Consider the following 20,424-nt stretch of genomic DNA (forward strand, 5'->3'; position numbering starts at 1 on the left):
TGCTTTTGAAGGTTCCTATGGAATCTGATTCCACCACCCTTTCAGGTAGTGCGTTCCAGATCTTAGCAACACTGTGTGAAATAATTTCTCACCATTTCCCCTTTAGTTTTTTTGCAAATTATTTTAAATCTATGACCTCTAGTTATCGACCCACTTGCCAGAGGAAATAGTTTCTCCCTACTTACTCTTTCAAAACCCCTCATAATTTTGAATACCTCTATTAGGATTAGGTCTCCCCTTAACCTTTTCTGCTCCAGGAGAACAATCCCAGCTTCTCCAATCTTTCTATGTAATTGAAGACCCGCATCCCTGGTAAACCTTGTCTGTAACCTCTCCAAGGCCTTGACATCCTTCCTGAAGTGGTGCCCAGAATTGTACACATTACTCCAGTTGAGGCCGAATCAGGAATTATAAAGGTTGAGCATGACTTCCCTATTTTTGTATTCAATATACATATTTACAAAGCCAAGTATCCTATACGCTTTCTTAATCACCATATCAACTTGCCCTGCCACCTTCAAAGATTTATGACTATCCACCCCAAGTCCCTCTGCTCTTGCAACTACCCCAAAATAATACCATTTAGATTATACTGCCACTCCATGTTGTTTCTCCCAAAGTGCATCAATTCACATTTATCCACATTAAATTGCATCTGCCATGTGTCTGCCCATTTCACCAGTCTGCCTATGCCCTTGAAGTCTGCTACTACCCTCCCCACTATTTAGCATGTTGTCAAGTTTTGTTCCATCCACAAACTTCAAATTTATACTATTTATATCCAAGACCAGTCATTTATATATAACAAGAAAAGCAAAGGACCATTGCCAATCCCAGAGGATCCCACTGCATGCTTCTCTCCAGTCAGAAAAACATCTGTTAACCACTACTCTCTGCCTCCGATCCCGTAGCCAATTACGTACCCAAGTTAGCACTGTCTCTTTAATTCCATGTACTTTCCAAATAAGTCTGTTATGTGGTACTTTATCAAGGTCCATATATTCAACAACTACTGCACTATATTCCTCAGCCTTCTCTGTTACTTCAGCAAAGAACTCAATCAGGATAGTCAGACACAATTTGCCTTTAAAAATCTGTGCTGGCTATCCCTTATTTGCCATGCTTCTCCGAATGAGAATTAATTTTGTCCTTTACAATGGTCCCTGGTAGTTTTCACAGCACTGATGTTAGACTGATTGGCTTGTATTTATCAGATTTATCTTTCTCCCCTTTCTTGAATCGGGGTGTAACATTTGCAATCAACACGATTTGCCTTTAACAAATCTGTGCTCACTGTCCCTGAGTTATTGTTTGCTTGGAAATCTTTGTTTCCAGTCCCTTTGTGTTAGATCCCTTCTCAAATCACTGAAATTGGCTCTATTCCAGTTGATTTTTCATTGCCCCTTTCCATAACTACTTTAAATCTAATTGTATTATGATCACTATTACCTAGATGTTCTCTGACTGCAACACTCTCCACTTGCCCTACTTCATTCCCTAGCACTAGATCCAATATTGCTTCATTCCTCTTTGGGCTAGAAACATAGTGATTAAGAAAGGTCTCCTATTCACGATTTAGAAATTCTTCCTCTTCTTGCCCGTCACACTGTTTTTTTTCTTCAGTCTATATTAGGGTAATTGAAGTCCCCTGCTATTAATGTTCTATTATTTTTATATTTCTCTGAAACTTGCTTGTAGATTTGCTCCTCAGTCTCCTTCTCACTATTTGGGGTTTATATCAAACACCTTGCAATGTAACAGCTTCTTTTCTGTTCCTTAACTCGAACCAAATAAATTCAGTCTTTGAACCTTCCAGTATATCATCTCTCTGTAGAACTGTAATATTACCCTTGATCAATACTGCCACACCTTCCAACCCTCCCACCCATCTTGTTTCCTTCCCTATCCCTCCTGAATACACTGTAGCCAGGAATGTTTAGTTCCCACTCCTGCCCATGTATAACTCAGGTCTCCATTCTAGCCATTATATCATAACCCCAGGAGACAACTTGCACCTGTAACTCATCAACCTTATTTGTAACGCTCCTCGCATTAACACACATGCATTCCAACAGCATGCAAGTCGGCTTTGCTATTTTCCTCCATCTAATTCCTGTTCTTTTTGCACTATTCTTTATTCTGTTGACTTTTGCCCTGTCTAGTTTTTTTGATTTCTCTAACAAAGATCAATCCAATGCATTTCATTTCCATACACTGTACTTCTTTGCTTTACCCACTCTTAAAAAAACCTGCAAAAGCAAGCTGAGATGTTATTGTTTTATTATATACACACTTGCAGATCTTCCATTATATTGCTCATGGTGATTCAGAGGCTATGCTGTGTTTTAAGACAGAAGCATTCGGTCATATTATGCACAACATGTAATTCTACTGCCAAAGGGAGAGCTGCACATAACCTGGCCTGGCTCCGAAGGACACAAGATATTAGTGCAGTAAAAAAACATATCCTGGCATCAACTGGAGATAAATTGCTCTAAAGGAGATGCTGAGGTCAATTAGGAGGTATTTTCTGCTGCTGGGGAAGCTTTTCCCTAACCAGCAGGAAGCAACCGTCTTTGTGAAATGCACACTAGCATCTCTTGTGGTGTTGTTCACGGTGAATTGGAGGACATGGATTTTATAACAACACAAAAGCATTTTGCTGTTAGGGTGCAAACACCTAATGCATTTATCTGAAATTCCTCTCTACACTATTTTAGATGTTAATGTGTTAATTTTAAATGGATTAATGCCTCCATACAGAGGGATGATATATTAGAAGATTCAAAGACTGAATTTGGTTTGAGTTAAGGAACAGAAAAGGAGCTGTTACATTGCAAGGTGTTTGATAGAAACCCCAAATAGTGAGAAGGAGACTGAGGAGAAAATCTATAAGCAAATTTCAGAGAAATATGAAAATAATAGAACATTAATAGTAAGGGACTTCAATTACCCTAATATAGACTGAAGAAAAACAACAGTGTGAAGGGCAAGAAGGGGAAGAATTCCTAAATCGTATACAGGAGACCTTTCTTAATCACTATGTTTCTAGCCCAAAGAGGAATGAAGCAATGCTGAATCTAGTGCTAAGGAATGAAGTAGGGCAAGTGGAGAGTGTTGCAGTGGGAGAACATCGAGGTAATAGTGATCATAATACAATTAGATTTAAAGTAGTTATGGAAAGGGGCAATGAAAAATCAACTGGAATAGAGCCAATTTCAGTGATTTGAGAAGGGATCTAACACAAGGGGACTGGAAACAAAGATTTCCAAGCAAACAATAACTCAGGGACAGTGAGCACAGATTTGTTAAAGGCAAATCGTGTCGATTGCAAATGTTACACCCCGATTCAAGAAAGGGGAGAAAGATAAATCTGATAAAATAGAGGAGAGGAATTTCAGAAGATTCCATGAAGCATTTGTATGTCAGCATCCATAAAGAAGTTTCAGGGCCAATGTGCTATTCTGCTGTCAAGATAAAGCTGTGTTTAATCTCTCTTATCCCTTTAGGGCCCACCATGTCTAATTGCTGTAAATGGGCACCTCCCGAGGGAACTTTTGAGGGAATCATGTAGATTGACAGCTGCTTGTAATTCCAGACTCTTCTCCTTGGGGAAGGCAGGTTACTGAAGCCACAAGAAACTAGCAGCATATGGCTGTTTTTTTTAAGTTACTTTTTTATTAATAGGTTGCCCATTCGCTCAGTTGTGACTTGGTGTTTACAAATGTGGTTCTTGTGCCAATCAGTGTGAATGCTACACACGCTTTGCATGTGACATTTTGAAGTGTGACATGCTGCTTGAGTTTTATAGGTAGAAGGTGGACATCTATTAGTTTTAAAATTGTTTATGACACTAATTTTGCATCTGGATATCAAGATGCATCAATACATAATGAGGGGTAATTTTGACTTTGTGAGCAGAAAAACTTCGACTGGATACACTCCGCTCGATTTCCATCCGCAGCCCCTAAAATTGAAAATTACCTTCAATCTATTACCTCAGGTATTTCATTAAAGTGCAATTGCACAGATGACACCAATGCAGCTTCTGATTTGATTCACAGAATGTGTTCAACACCAGTAAATTCCCCTGTTCCTTGAGCCATTTTTTGCAGGACCAGAAAATTAGCATTAGCAGAGTTACTGGATCATGGAGGCAAAAGGCTTGGAGCCTTCTTTCTATCTAGTGCAATCTGTTCGATTACTTTAAACCTCCAATTGTATCAATAAAAGGAATTGTCATCTATTATGCTTTATATCATTTTTCTCATTTTTATTTTAGCGGAGGCATTAACCCATTTCTTATCCAACAATGTAAATTCTGGACCAAAGAGTGTGTTTTTCAAAGTATGTTGTACAAGTTGTTCGGAGATAATGCCAACATATCACATCAAGTAACATGATGGGAGGATCTGCCAACAAATTTTGCAGTTTGTCCCTTTAATTGATTGACTTCGATTCCAGGTTACCAACATACAAATACCAACATCATTTATCTGATTTTATTTTAAAGTTTTTCAGAGGAATATTAACAATTGAAGGCAACATGGACAAATTCTTTTACAGAATGTTGTTTATGTCCTGTACTGTACATTATGTTCAACCCTTTTACCTAATTCTTTGGCTATCAATATCTTCCATTGTGAAAGTTGAAAATTCCGACAGCTCCACATTGTTGTTAGTGAGAATACCGTACATGGGCAGAGATATCAACTGAATCCAGATTTTACTGTCAGGAGAATTATTATCCTAGAGAAGAAAAGGTAAATGGTCATGTTCAGTTACTTTGATTCTTTTAACATTTTTTATCATTTTCCATTACTCGACTGTGAAAACAATGTTTATATTTCCTGAAAAACCAAGAGTATTAATATAACAATTATTACAGCATGAAGTATTCAGCCTAGGAGTGGCAAATCACGTAAAAGTATTTCAGGTGGGGTGATGCAGTCGAGTAAAGCATTCATGTAGAAATATAATGCAATAACCTGTGCATGTGGATTTACACCCGTGATTTCCCCACACAATGGTCAGAATTTTGCCTGCGCTCAGAGGGTGGGTTTGGAGGCAGTCTGCTGTCAAAATCTAAAAGATTGACAGCGGGGCGGTATCCCGCTCTGAATCCGACTCCTTGTTAATTTTCCAAGTGCCGGCTCCGCCTGCAGTTTGCAGACCTGGCACTAAGCAGCGGATCAGGCAATTGAAATACTTCAGCAGCTGCTTAAAGCTGTTTAAGCAGCATTTTGCCAGGTCCTAACGATTTTTCCAAGTTTTTTTACGAGGTTCCCGGCACTCGAGCATGTCAGGTAAGTGTGTCGGGTTCTCAATGACTCTCCATTGCTGTGAACAGTTGACAGCTGCAAAAGTGGTATAAAAGCTACCATTTCACAGCTGTTCACTTTCCAATCTTAGAAGCTGGAGCCTTCAGGATTTGGAATATACTTTTCAGCTTTATGGAGGTTTGAAGTGTTTGCAGTGAACTCTCTATCCAGTGTCACTTCTTTGGAGCAACCTCTCTCACCACTGACAGATTGTTTCTGTCATCTCAATTTCAGCTGCCATTTATTCCATCAACATGCCCTTGAAAAAATCTCACCTAGGTCCTCAGAATCCCAGCACGATCAGCCCCAACACCATCAACATCATATCATCATAGGCATCTCTCGAAATCAAGAAAGACTTGCTTCTACTCTAAAAGTGAGTTCTAGGTGACTGTACAGTCCAATACGGGAATTAGTCTGTTATTTACGTAATAACTCGATAGACTGAATACTGTAAAATAACACAGGTACAAACCTGGCTTTGCTTTATTAGGGCCCAAAGTGATTCCATTACATGATGGCTTGCCTCTTATACCTGGGTCGCACACATGTGCATACAGCCCAATGATCCCTGACAGTGGCTCCACCTGGTGGCTAGTAACCCCAAGCATACATTGATGACAATATCTCCCTTTTAAGATATTAGTAACAGTCTTTTTACAAATTGAGACGGTCCGGGGCTTTCCGCTCTCGAGTTGATCGTCTCAGTTCAATTCCAGCCTTGGGCGAGCGTTCTGAGTCTGTTATGACTGGGGGCTGGGTAGCCGATCTGATGGGAGTGGCAATGACCACGTCAGGGATTGAAAGTCCAGATTCATTGATGACAGCGGAATCCTCTAATGGCTGAGGATAGGTTGGTTGGTCACTGAATGTGTCTTCCTCAGACTGTTCCGATTCATCAGTGTGCTGCAGCTTTATGTGATCAATATGTTTCCTGCATGTTTGCCCATTCTTGAGCTTGACGATAAACACTCTGTTACTCTCCTTGGCCGTAATAGTACTGGCGATCCACTTGGGACCTTGACCATAATTTAGTACATACACAGGGTTGTGAACAGAAATGAGTGTTGATGCACATAAGTTTCCTCGACGTCTCGACCAGCTCCTGTGTCATGGAGGCCGACATCAGATCCAGTATAGTGAACAACTTTCCCCCGGTTAGTGTTGCAAACAGGTCTTCAGCCTTCGGTAACGGGTATTGATCCTGTTTCGAAACTCGGTTGATCATAACTTTTTAGTCTCCACAAATCCTGGCAGTGCCATAACTCTTCAACACAGGAACGATGGGGCTGGCCCATTCATTAAATGTGACCGGTGATATGGCCCCTTCACGCTGGAGTCTGTCCAGTTCGATTTCGACCTTCTCCCTCATCATGTACAGCCTGAGCTTTATGATGGACGGGTCTTGCATCCGAGTCCACGTGGATCTGCACCTTGGCTCCCGTGAAATTGCCGATGCCTGGTTCAAACAGCGAGGGGAACTTGCTCAGCACTTGAGCACATGGAGTATCCTCCTCCGACGACAACGCTTTGATATCGTTCCAATTCCATTAGATTTTTTCTAGCCAATTCTTGCCGAACTGCGTTGGACCATTGCCTGAAACAATCCATAACGGTAAATCATGAACCGCATCATCATACAACACCTTGACTACTGCACTGCCAATCACCGTTATGAGTTCTTTAGTGTACATACACAACTTGGCATTGACTGGACTCAGCTTAGGCCTCACAGCCTTATTATCCCACAGCTTGTCGAATGTCCTCTAGCTCATTATTGATTGACTCGCACCTGTGTCCTATTCCATCGGTACAGGCATACTGTTAAGTTTCACATTAATCATAATTGGTTGGCTCTTTGTTAGGAACGAATACTGTCCATACACTTCCTCCTCTGGCATTTTGGATTGCATATCCAGATCCGCGCTATACTGGTCATCGTCCTCCATGTGGTGTGTCACAGCACGTTTGCTCAGTTGCGGCCACATGCGCTGGAGATGCCCCAGTCTCGAACAGCCTTTACAAATGTACTGTTTAAACCGACACTGATGAGGCAGATGATTGCCCCCACATCGCCAACACGGTGAAATCGGATTAATTCCCGTTGGCGGACTTTGAGCAGCCACAAGTTTTGCATACGCAGTCGAGTAGACCCTGCCATATGCAGCTCTGCCAAACGACGATACTATCTTGTTTACAGTACTTGCCGAGTTCCGATTTTTCGATGATATCTGCTTTGAGTTTTTGTCCGTCGTCATGCATGCCTGGGCAATCGTGATGATCTTGCTCAAATCCAGCGTCTCCGCCGCCAGTAGCTTTCGCAGGATCACCTCGTAGTTGATGCCGATTATAAAGAGGTCCCGCGGCATGTCTCCCAATGCGTTTTCGAACTTACACGGTCCTGGTAAACATCTTAGATCGGCAACGAATTCCGACACATCCTGGCCCTCAGAACAAACGTGCGTGTAGAATCGATATCATGAGATAATTATGTCTTCTTCTGGTTTGAGATGGTCACGTACCAGAGCACACAATTCTTCATAGTCCTTTTCCGTTGGACTTGCAAGCGAGAGAAGATTCTTTATGAGTCCATAGATTTTCGGACCGCAAACCGTGAGGAAGACCGCCCTGTGCCTAACTGCATCAGTGGGTTCCTCCATTTTGTTGGCCACGAAGTACTGGTCCAGGTAGCTATAAAATCTGCCCAGTCCTCTCCCTCCACGAATCTCTCCAGAATTCCAATAGTGCTCATTTTTGCCTGCGAAGGTTCTTAAGTTACTTCGTTGCCAAATGTTATGTATGTATTAACTCGAAAGACTGAATACTGTAAACCAACACAGGTACAAACCTGGCTCTGCTTTATTAGGGCCCAAAGTGTTTACATTACACGATGGCTTGCCTTTTATACCTGGGCCATACACACACATGCGTACAGCCCAATGACCTCTGACAGTGACGCCACCTGGTGGCTAGTAACCCCAAGCATACATAGATGACACAGTCTCTATCACAGTTAAGACAGATAGTTGTTGAAGGAAAGGGTGGGTTGGGAGTTTGGCTTGCCACACTCTCCTTCTGCTGCCTGCGCTTGTTTTCTGCAGGCTCTCGGCGACGAGACTCAAGGTGCTCAGTGCCCTCCCGGATGCTCTTCCTCTACTTAGGGCGGTCTTTGGCCAGGGATTCCCAGGTGTCGGTGGAGATGGTGCACTTTATCAGGGTGGCTTTGAGGGTGTCCTTGAAATGTTTCCTCTGCCCACCTGGGACTTGCTTGCCGTGTAGGAGTTCTAAGTAGAGCGCTTGCTTTGGGAGTCTTGCGTTCGGCATGCGGGCAATGTGGCCCGCCCAACGGAGCTGGTCGAATGTGGTCAGTGCTTCGATGCTGGGGCTGTTGGCCTGATCGAGAACATTGACGTTGGTATATGGTCTATGTCTCTGAGCCATACAGGAGGGCGGGTATCACTACAGCCCTGTAGACCATAAGCTTGGTGCCAGATTTGAGGGCCTGATTCTCGAACACTCTCTTCCTCAGGTGACCGAAGGCCGCGCTGGTGCATTGGAGGCGGTGTTGGACCTCGTCGTCGATGTCTGCCCTTGCTGATAATAGGCTTCCAAGGTATGGAAAGTGGTCCACATTGTCCAAGGCTGCGCCGTGGATTTTGATGACGAGGGGGCAGTGCTGTGTGGAGGGGTCAGGTTGGTGGAGGACCTTTGTCTTACGGATGTTTAATGTAAGGCCCATGCTTTCGTACGCCTCGGTGAAGATGTTGACGATGGCTTGGAGTTCAGCCTCTGAATGTGTACAGACTCAAGCGTTGTCCGCGTGCTGTAGTGCGACGACACAGGATGGGATGGTTTTGGATCTAGCCTGGAGGCGACGAAGGTTGAACAGGTTTCCACTAGTTCTATAGTTTAGTTCCACTCCAGTGGGGAGCTTGTTGAGCGTGAGATGGAGCATTTCAGCAAGGAAGATCGAGAAGATGGTTGGCGCAATGACGCAGCCCTGCTTGAGCCCTGCAGGACGTGGATTGGGTCTCTGGTGGATCCATTGGTTAGGATCACGGCTTGCATGTCATCGTGGAGCAGGTGGAGGATGGCGACAAACTTTTGGGGGCAGTGGAAACGGAGGAGGAAGCTCCATAGTCCCTTGCAGTTAACAGTGTCAAAGGCCTTTGTGAGGTCAAACAAGGGTTGGTGCTGTTCTCTGCATTTTTTTTGCAGTTGTTGCGCTGTGAAGATCATGTCCATTGTGCCACGTAGCGGACAGAATCCACACTATGACTCCGGGAGGAGCTCCTCAGCCACAGGGAGAAGATGGTTGAGGAGGATTCTAGTGATGACTTTCCCAGTGGCCGACAACAGGGAGATTCCTCTGTAGTTGCCGCAGTCGGACTTGTCCCCTTTTTTAAAGATGGTCACGATTAGGGCATCTCTGAGATCTCCAGGCATGCACTGCTCCTTCCAGATGAGAGCGATGAGGTCATGCATTCGTGCCAATATTGCCTCTACGCCTTACTTTAGTGCTTCAGCGGGGATTCCATCCGCTCCCGTTGCCTTGTTGTTCTTGAGCTGACGGATGGCCTTTTCTACTTCGTGCAGAGCTGGGGTTTTGCTGAGATGGTGGCGGGTAGCATGCTGCAGGATGGAGTCGAGGACGTGTCAAAGGCAGTCTCGATTAAGGAGATCTTCGAAGTGCTCCTTCCAGCGGGCCTTGACTGCCTCAGTGTCCTTGATGAGTGTCTCCCCGTTCTTGGCCAGCAGTGGGGTGGGGCCTTGGGTGCTTGGGCCATAGGTGGACTTAACTGTGATGAAGAATCCTTGCACGTCATGGCTGTCGGCCAGCTGCTGAATCTCTTGTGCTTTCTCCATCCACCATCTATTCTTTAGGTCGCGGGTTTTTTGTTGGACCTCAGCCTTCAGCCGTCAGTGGAGCTGCTTTGCTGCTCCCGAGTTGGGTTGATGCTTTAAGTTCAGAAATGCCCTGTGCTTGTAGTTCATTAGCCCCTGGATCTCCTGGTCATTCTCATCAAACCAGTCCTGGTGTTTCCTGGTATTTCCCAACACCAACACCACCAGGCACACCAGCATCACCAACACTAACCTCCTCCGCAATCACCTGATGCTGCACAGTACACAGGGCACCAGCACCCGACTACATTGTTGCCTGGGACGTCGGGGATGGCCACACCATGGCCAGAGTTACTTCACTTGATGCTGTACACCCTGGCTGCCACATGATGCGCCGGGTTGGCACCGCTCCACACCAGCACCATAGAGCATCACTACAATGCCCAAGCCATTCCTTTCATACTCATCACCACTGCGGTGGTAACCTTATGTCTCATCATTCACTACAACTCACTAAGCCACTTCCAAAGGTACACACAAAGCTCTCCAAGAAGGCAAGTGTTGAAAATAAAGATTTCAATGTTTGATAACCCATTAGCAGAACACTGGCTAAAATACCCAAGTGCTTACCCTTGTGCGTTGTTAGTTGGTATGATTGGACAAGAATGAGTGAGATGGGGATGTGATAATGTAGATAGAGAGAGAGAGAGGGATGGGTGGAGGTGCAAGGTAAGTTGGTGTGAGGAAGGATGTGCAGGAGTAAGGTAAGGAAAACAGAGTGATGGGGATGTGATGAGAGGCATAGCAGGATGAAGTTGAATGTGGCTTTCCAGTAACGTTCCGTGATCTGCTGAGATCATTGAAAGGTTTGCGCCACTGCAGCCAACTCCTGCTGACGACATCCCTGCTTGTGCCCTCCTGTACAATGTGCAACCAGGCTGCGTTGCTGTCCTGGGGAGGTCTCTTCCGCCCATTAGAAGGGAAGAGAACCTCCATAAGCATCTGGAGGGAGTCATGGGAGAGCCTGGGTGCAGCTGTGCACCTTAGTGCAATGCTTGTCAATGGTTGCAGCACGTCAATGCTGCAGAACCCAGACACCACAACTATCAAAATGAATGTGGGCATGGTCTTTTTAAGGAAACCGGGTGATGACGCGTCATCAAATGATGTCATCAGACCTGCATTTTAAATATGATAATCAGGGCTGAAGCCTCTGCTTTAACCTGCTGTGCAGAATTAATTACAACCGGCCAGGAATTCCAGGCCTCGGGATTCCTGGCAGCTGCAGCAAGGGGGACACAGCCTCAGGGAGCAATCCTTGTGGGCCCAGAGGAGGAATAGAAACATAGAAAATAGGTGCAGGAGTAGGCCATTCGGCCCTTCGAGCCTGCACCGCCATTCAACAAGATCATGGCTGATCACCCACCCCAGCACCTCCCCCCCACACCCTCTCCACATCCCCCCGACCCCCCCAGCCGCAAGGACCACATCCAACTCCCTCCTGAACACATCCAACGAACTGGCATCAACAACCCCCCGCGGCAGGGAACCCCACAGGCCAACAACTCCCCGAGTGACTAAATCCCTCCCAATCCCAGCCCCAAACAGCCCACCCCCCATCCCAAGAGCGTGCCACCCCCCAGCTCCGGAACCACACAACACCGGGAACACTCCCCCCGCACCCAACCCATCCCATCAGAAACCTTCCCAAATGCTGAACACCCCCGGATGTCGAGCCCCCAGCCCCAGCCACCCCGGAGCCATGCCCCCGTGACACCAACCACACCACATCCACCAACCGCCATCTGCGCAGTCAACCCGTCCACCCCACTCTGAACACTCCCCGCACCGAAGCACAGAGCCCCCAGGCCAGCCCCTCCAACACACTTCGCCCCCCCCCCCCCCAGACCTTCGCTGCAATGTGGCCCCTCCTGGCCCCCCAAGCTCATCCACCAGCAGCCTGCCCCCTCCCGGGGTCGGGGATCGGACACCCCCGAGCTTGGAAATCTCCTCCTTCCCCACCGAGCTTGAAAATCTCCCCCGGCCCACACGGACCCAGCACCCACCTGTTGCTACCCTGTCCAAACAACGTTCCCCGCCCGACTGGTAGCCAGCCTGTCAATGAAGATGGGTTCCAGGCAGGGAACCTGGACTTCCAGGTTTCCCGCGGTCTACCACCCCACGTGGGTCAGAAACCGGAAAATCCAGGCCAAGGCAGACCATAGGGGAGAGACGCTATCTGCTAATATTTGATAACCTAAGTAATAACTTTATGGCAAGTTTTATAATAGCAAATCAAATGAACTATCATTTCTATTGCCTATTAGAAAATCAATATGTAAGAATACATACTTTTCCTGGAAAGATGATATATGTAATTAAACTACATTTTTTAATGTGTTGAAAACATGTTTAGATTAGTGTGCAATAAGCTAAACAAGAGCCAGTTATCTGTCAGAATACTGGAATATACATACAGTGTATGCCAGATGAGATCTTGTTATAGTTTGAAAGCTTTTCTCAGGTATTGAAATAGTCAACAGAGAACCAGGTGCAAGCCTAGGTCCATCACTGCCTGTCACTGAGACATGAACTTCCAGCAGTGTTGTTGCCGTGGTAACTCCATCAGTGACTAAGATTTGCATACTGTCTTCAGTTGTCAGCGTCCCGTCGTGCATGTAATGAATTGCATTTCGTGCCACATCATCATGTGTGAAAGTATCGCCTATAGAAAATGAGAAGTTGGATCAAAATGGAACATCAGGTAGTATTCAAGAAAGAAAGAAAAAGACTTGCATTTATATAGCGCCTTTCAAGACCACCGAACGTCTCAAAATGCTTTACAGCCAAAGAATGTAGTCACGGTTGTAATGTAGCAATAATGTTGTAATCATTTAAGCTCTTAATGATAAACCCATTCAAAAACCATTTGATTAATCAAAATTATTTTCTCATATTTATGAATTGATTGTTCAAGTATTATTTATGATGCAGATATGGTGTAAAGTTCTCATTGGAAATAAACAAGCCTCAACAATCCTGTTTAGTTGTTGATTGTCAATCTACAAATCTAACTGCGTACATTTAATTTTCAGAAACAGTAAAGCTTGGACAACATGAACAACATGTTTATTTCAGGTTGAACAGCTGAAGATTTGCACAAGAGAATTTTACACTCGTTAGCATGATGTGCCGTTTAATCAACAGAACAATGACTGAACCTGAGACTTCCCTGACATGTACTGCTGACTCGTGATTGTACGTTGAAGTAGTACCACCGCCGCCTGATGCTCCTCCACCCACCCCGGTCATGGTCTGCCGCCCCCCCACCCCCACCAGATGCTCCTCCGCCCCCTCCCTCCCGATCATGCTCCTCCATCCCCCACCCCCACCAGATGCTCCTCCGCACCCCTACCCCCACCAGATGCACCTCCGCCCCCCCACCCCCACCAGATGCTCCTCCGCCCCCTCCCCCCGATCATGCTCTGCCCCCCCCCACCCCCACCAGATGCTCCTCCGCCCCCTCCCCCCGATCATGCTCTGCCCCCCCACCCTCACCAGATGCTCCTCCGCCCCCCCCCACCCCCACCAGATGCTCCTCCGCCCCCTCGCCCCCTCCCCCCCCGATCATGCTCCTCCGCCCCCCACCCCGCCCAATGCTCCTCCGCCCCCTCCCCCCGATCATGCTCTGCCCCCCCCCACCCCCACCAGATGCTCCTCCGCCCCCCCCACCCCCACCAGATGCTCCTCCGCCCCCCCCACCCCCACCAGATGCTCCTCCGCCCCCTCCCCCCGATCATGCTCCTCCGCCCCCCCACCTCGCCCAATGCTCCTCCGCCCCCTCCTCCCCGATCATGCTCTGCCCCCCCCATCCCCAACAGATGCTCCTCTGCCCCCCCCACCCACCCCCACCAGATGCTCCTCTGCCCCCTCCCCCCCGATCATGCTCTGCCCCCCCCCACCCCCACCAGATGCTCCTCTGCCCCCCCACCCCCACCAGATGCTCCTCTGCCCCCTCCCCCCCGATCATGCTCTGCCCCCCCCCACCCCCACCAGATGCTCCTCTGCCCCCCCACCCCCACCAGATGCTCCTCTGCCCCCCCCCCCGATCATGCTCTGCCCCCCCCACCCCCACCAGATGCTCCTCTGCCCCCTCCCCCCCGATCATGCTCTGCCCCCCCCACCCCCACCAGATGCTCCTCTGCCCCCCCACCCCCACCAGATGCTCCTCTGCCCCCTCCCCCCCGATCATGCTCTGCCCCCCCCCCACCCCCACCAGATGCTCCTCTGCCCCCCCACCCCCACCAGATGCTCCTCTGCCCCCTCCCCCCCGATCATGCTCTGCCCCCCCCCACCAGATGCTCCTCTGCCCCCCCCCACCAGATGCTCCTCCGCCCCCCCCCCACCCCCACCAGATGCTCCTCTGCCCCCTCCCCCCCGATCATGCTCTGCCCCCCCCCACCCCCCAACCCCCACCAGATGCTCCTCTGCCCCCTCCCCCCGATCATGCTCCTCTGCCCCCCACTCCTCCACCCCAGTTCTACATTGACCGGACAATCCGCTCAGTCAGGATACTGACCATCGGCGAAATTGAAAATTACCCTCTGGTTTCAGATTGGGTAAAAGGAACTTTGTTGTGCAGCTGGTTGTACTAAATGTATCTGATCAGGCTATATAATTCAGAGGCTTAGACTATTGTGCTTATCTGAGAGATCGCATGATGAAATATAACTGCACTCCAAGACTACAATGTTAATGGGATAAAGCAAGGTTTTTATTCTTTCCAGTTATATGTCCTTCTCCTCATCCAAACTTGTAAACTACTGCTTTAATGTGCAACAATTTGTGTGCAAAACATTACCTGTCATGTCCTAATCATTGGTCCATGCTGAATTAGTTAATCGCAGCTAGGGGAACAGAAGAGGTGACACAACTGGCTTCACTGCCTTTGAGGAGGAGAAAATCAACCAAGATTGTAATTGTCACTCACCTTTCACCATTTCTGCTCCCTGTTTGTAGTCTGATTTAATCAGTACCCCAAACTGAGGGGGTTCCACCAGCTCAAACAGAAGGTCATCTGGGTATGTGTCCGAATCATGAACCGCTAGCTGGCTCAAACCTTAGCACAGAAACAAAGTGATATTCAGTTACATAATCACACTAACTTATCACTTGAAAATAACTTTCTGTGCATATTTTGATGTTTATTATTTTTGAACTTTGCTAAGGTTTCATTAACTACAACATTCATCCCAAAACAAGAGGAATAATTAGAAATGGGCAAGCATCTTGCTTGGGAACTATTTACATACTACTGTTCTGGAGGAAAATACTTTTATGAAAGTAAAGCACTTTAATATTGCTCCGCCATATTTGTAAGTTATAATATTTACAGATAAAATAACTGCTTTACAGAAAACTCGAGTTGTAAATCAATGGGGATGCAGTTCAACTTCGCCAAGGGCAGAGAATGGATGGTAGTGACCCAGCCACCAGGCCTGATTTTCTTTTTGGGTCGTGTACAACAGGTAGCCGATCCCCTACCGCACATTTTGCACTCCCACTGAAGCTGAATTTTACACCCAATATTTGTGCAAAGCACTGAGATGTTACACACATATCTGTGTTCACCAATTATACCCAAAACATCAACCCAAGATCCCTCCCACTTACAGGGCCTGGAACAATGGTCACAAGGAAGAAATTAATTGACCAGGTATCAGGTAATTTGCTTTATCTCTGTTTCACCCAAGGGAACAAATGAATAGGAGCCACTGAAGCTTTGAATCAGTAATGCATAATCGGAATTTTTCACCATAGCAGTTTCTTCAGTAAATCCCATGCCTGGTGACAAGGAGTCACTTCTAGCTTGGGTTAAAATCCACTGAAGTTGGAGACTGAGTGAGAACTGGGCCTTTCACACCTGAGACCTGGCCTCAAATTCAGCCCAGATTGATGGAATGAAAGTCTCCTCTTTCACCGAACTGTAAGAGTTCTACACAAAATGAGCTTCAGCACTCTCAACGCAGTTTCCTATGTGCATGGGTCTACTGCACAAAACTGCACTGTGAGCTTGCCTACATTGAAATACAGCTCAATGTCGGATGAGGGGCAGAAACTTGGGAAGTTTTTTTAACTTCTGGTCGAACTCCTAGCCTTCAGCAGGATGGGCCCTAAGCTCTGGAACTCCCTCCCTAAACCTCTCCGCCTCGCTATCTCTCTTTCCTCCTTTATGATGCTCCTTAAAACCTACCTCTTTGACCAAGCTTTTGGTCACCTGCCGTAATTTCTTCTTATGTGGCTCGGTGTCAAATTTATTTGTTTTGCCTTATAACACTGCTGTGAAGCGCCTTGGGACATTTTACTACGTTAAAGGTGCTATATAAATAAAAGTTGTTGTTGTTGAAGTGTAAGAGAGCAAAAATGGAAACAAAATCTGGCATGTTATATTCATATTCATAAAAAGATTTTAAAAGATGCTGCTTATTTATAATTTACAGAGTATGTGATTTCCTCTATAATGTAGCAAAATTAAATCCAGTATCAGTTGCTGTAACCAGTTCTTCCAAAGAATATTGAATTCAAATCAATCTTGATTTCCGCCCTGAACGGCGCTGGTAGCAAAAAATAACTTGTCCAATAAATCCATTCCCCAAGTTACTAATTGTAGGCAAAGGATAATGTAAACTGAAATATTTTTTTTAACATATAACACAGCTTGAGGTTGAAATGAGATTAAATAAACCGCTTCCGGCCTATGTGTTATTCTAAAGAATAGATTTTATGAATTTGTGCTGCTGGTATGCTGGAAGGACATATTAGGAATTTGGGCTCAAAGATCAGTGCACCCCATAGGATTTTGGCTCCCTAATTTTAATGGATCGAAAATCCTGCAGGGCCCCAGACCTCCTAGCTCAAATTCCTGATATTTGCACCCACCACACAAAGCGCTGCACTGGGAGTATGAATTAATCAAATCTACCCATATATGTAGAACATTGTTACATATATAGTTAAGCAAACATTTTATGTGAATGGACCCAGAGTTTGGATATTGAATACTTAGGACATTAAATTGTGAAAGTGAATAGACATTGAAACAGCCAATTGATTAGGACACATGTCTTACCAATTGGTGTTCTTCCTCCCTGGCTGACCTCTATGAAGGGTTCTGATATTTGAAAAACAGGAGGTTGCTGATTGGTAGAGAGCAGATGAATGGTAAATTCCATTTCTGTGGATGCATGTTCACCATCAGAAACTGCACAAGGACAAAGCAAACATTGTAAGGTTGCAGCTATCACCAAAAGATGTTGAAATACATTTTTAACATTCTAGGAACCACAAATCAGCCTCAGGCATTAACAACAGACCAGTTATTATGTCCTGAATTGTATCAGTTCGATACATCAGTCTCCTGTACTATGCCCATGTTAACATACACTACATGCTACAGAAGCAGATAGGTATTTTAATATTTTGTGTTCCTCTTATGTGAAAGAGTAGACTCCCTAACACTTTATTTGGGAGCAAATTGAAAAATAGTGTCAGAGTGACATTTCATAGAGATTCTGGTTTATCAGAATGATATGGTGAGGGTTTACAGTACATTAAGTATTAATAATGTAAATGAACTCATTTAGTTTTGAAGTCCCAGAGGGTCTGTATATTGGGAGTAGAGTGGTAGGATGTTGTTCTCACCATGAATTGAGCCCAATGAGCTCATGACTTCAAAGGGCGAGTAAGGTTCCTCACCATAAAAAGGCAAGAGACATCTCCACACAAGTCAACCCATGTTGCCTTTGTAGATCTTCCAGGAAACAGTCATGGACTAGTGCTGGCATTGGCTAGGAAGCAGGTAAGATGACTCTTTTCTTAGTCTTGCACTGGTGCTTTGCACGGGGTTAGAGAGAGAAGGGGACCCAAAAGAGTCAAATTAACTTTTTTATGATTGATAATTGCGTAATTCACCCGTGGATAAAAAAATACTGAGTTTATCCAAGAGAGAATTGTGGTGATCATTTTAATTAGCCAGGCCTAAAAATAATTTTCTTTTCAGTAAAATACAAATACTGTCCAAACAAATTCACCATTGTAATATCAGGGGAACAGATAATACTGAAATAAATCAAGATTTTTGTAAAGCCATTGTTATATTGGTTTTGTTTTGAACCCTGATTTATATAACCATGCAAAGAAGGTGTTAACAGAAAACCTATGGAGATTGCGTGCTTGTATAATAACTCCCATGCCATCCAATGTAAAGTAAATACTCATGGATAAATACACAGAGGATTAAAGGTATGTTAATTACAGTGCTTGTTTGGTTTGCAGGTAAATGCAACTTTTGAAAAGGTTTAATATCGTTATTTATAAGATGATAATTCCACTATGTTAACATTTCTATAGGCCATGAACGTATTTGACATTTTATTATTTATATTCATAGAAAATTAGCATTTAATATAAATCTGAGATTTGGGATGCGGTATTGGGAGACATGCAAGTAATGGAGATAACCCTTTCCCTGAAAGTCTGGAGCCGCACATAGTATCTGATAACCATCGCTACAGCTTTCTTTCAGGTGCAAGAATGTTAAGGTTCAATTACACCAAATTCAAAAGTTTTGGGTAGGACTCAAAGCCACCACCAAGGACTTGTCTGAGGGTGTTAGATACCCATTTACTCCAATCAGTTTGAGGAAAGCTTGTCTTCAGGAACTATATACCTGTGAAAAGGAAGTTCACCGACTCAGGCAGACCTAGGAAAATAAAATCAGGCTCAAATTACATAGTTTGGAGATGCCCACTGTTTGCACCGATACAACAGTACAAACAATAGTTCACAATTCTGAGTACCATAACAAATTGAACTGTTCAAAGTTAATAAATAAAAATGCATCAGCACAGTAATAACTTCCAGGATTTAAACTGCGAGGACTGGATCATTCAGTGACTTAGACATTGGCTTTTCATCTTTTGGATCCAGTTGTGGATTGAGCTCAAAATGATATGAAAGTTCTTTTTGTTAGCTGTAATTAATTTGGGCAATCTCAACCTTGTTCTAAGTCACAACAGCAAAATCACTCAGAGTACCATAATGATTGCTGGTGGGGAAAGCCCCAAACTATAGTGGCTCTTCAGAGGCAAGGCAGAATCGAGGGAGCATTAATCTGCAACTGGTTGTGCTGTAATTAACCTATGGAATACTTAGGATTGATAATAGATGAAGAAGGTGAAATAAATGTTCTATTCTCTAGCAGTGACATATTTCACCTTGACTGCTACAAAATTCATCCAGTAAAATTACAACTGTTTGTAGCCGATTTACCACTTATTATTAATCTGAATGAAAAAGTTGGCCTGAATATAAAATGGGGAAACCTATTTTATTTTTTGCTAATATTACTAACTAGCAGAAACATGTCAGTGATCACACGATTCATGGAGCAATATAATGGAAACTCATCTGTGACTATATGTTCTTGTACTTCGTTCATTAACGTTAATGGCCCAGAATCAGAAACACTAACATGCGTAAACTGTGAATTCTGTCACCCAGGAAAAGAATGTCTGTAACTTCCTATCACAGGTAAGAAACTCCATTTATTTTATACTCAATTGGTCGCTGGCCGAATTGCCAGACTGAATGTGCTCCTACCACCCATCTACTGCACAGTGCAAATTATACCTTAGCTCACAAAGTGTGAAATACTGACCTTATGGATGAAAAAGTCACCAATAGCACTCAGGGAATAAGTAGCAATAACTATGCTTGTGCGAAAAAATGTATTAATTTATATATATATATCGCCATCATGTTTCTTACCAGTGAAAGAAAATTTGAATAAGCCTTGCATGTGCAAAGATGCTGCTGGAGGACGGTACAGAATCTTCCCACTGTCAATGTCAGCCTGAGTGAAGAATGTGACTGGGAAGAAAGGGCTGCTAGAGTGTTCAAGAGTACCTGAAGCAAGACAACACAATGTTTATACAAAAGCAACACAAAAACAAAAAGGCTACAAGCTACATATTGTCTATGCAGATCCACGATGGGCCTGGTTTTTCGTTAGGAATAACAGTGAGGCTATCAGTGCTCACCGCTGTTGAGGAGTAAGTCAGACAGCAACTTCCGGTGTCTGCACATGCGCAGTTAAACACGGAAATCAGGAACTTGTGTCCGAGTTGCCCTGCTCCTCAATAAGATTCGCTACGCCAGTACCTCGCCGAGAGACTCGGCATTGAAACACATGAAGGGC

At 45.0% G+C, this 20,424-nt stretch overlaps 1 protein-coding gene across 1 annotated transcript in view; it reads right to left on the minus strand.

The window, feature by feature from the left end:
- fras1 (Fraser extracellular matrix complex subunit 1) overlaps positions 1-20,424 on the minus strand; it is a 757,390-nt gene that overhangs the window by 176,105 nt on the left and 560,861 nt on the right. The window contains exons 34-39 of the mRNA XM_070871094.1: positions 19,995-20,132; positions 18,895-18,927; positions 17,296-17,427; positions 15,157-15,285; positions 12,644-12,891; positions 4,613-4,749 (exon numbers count right to left, since the gene is read on the minus strand). Coding sequence (XP_070727195.1) covers positions 4,613-4,749; positions 12,644-12,891; positions 15,157-15,285; positions 17,296-17,427; positions 18,895-18,927; positions 19,995-20,132 — 817 coding nt within the window. The remainder of the gene's footprint in view (positions 1-4,612; positions 4,750-12,643; positions 12,892-15,156; positions 15,286-17,295; positions 17,428-18,894; positions 18,928-19,994; positions 20,133-20,424) is intronic.

The sequence above is a fragment of the Pristiophorus japonicus genome, chromosome 2 (genome assembly GCF_044704955.1).
Source record: "Pristiophorus japonicus isolate sPriJap1 chromosome 2, sPriJap1.hap1, whole genome shotgun sequence".
Classification (NCBI taxonomy): domain Eukaryota; kingdom Metazoa; phylum Chordata; class Chondrichthyes; family Pristiophoridae; genus Pristiophorus; species Pristiophorus japonicus.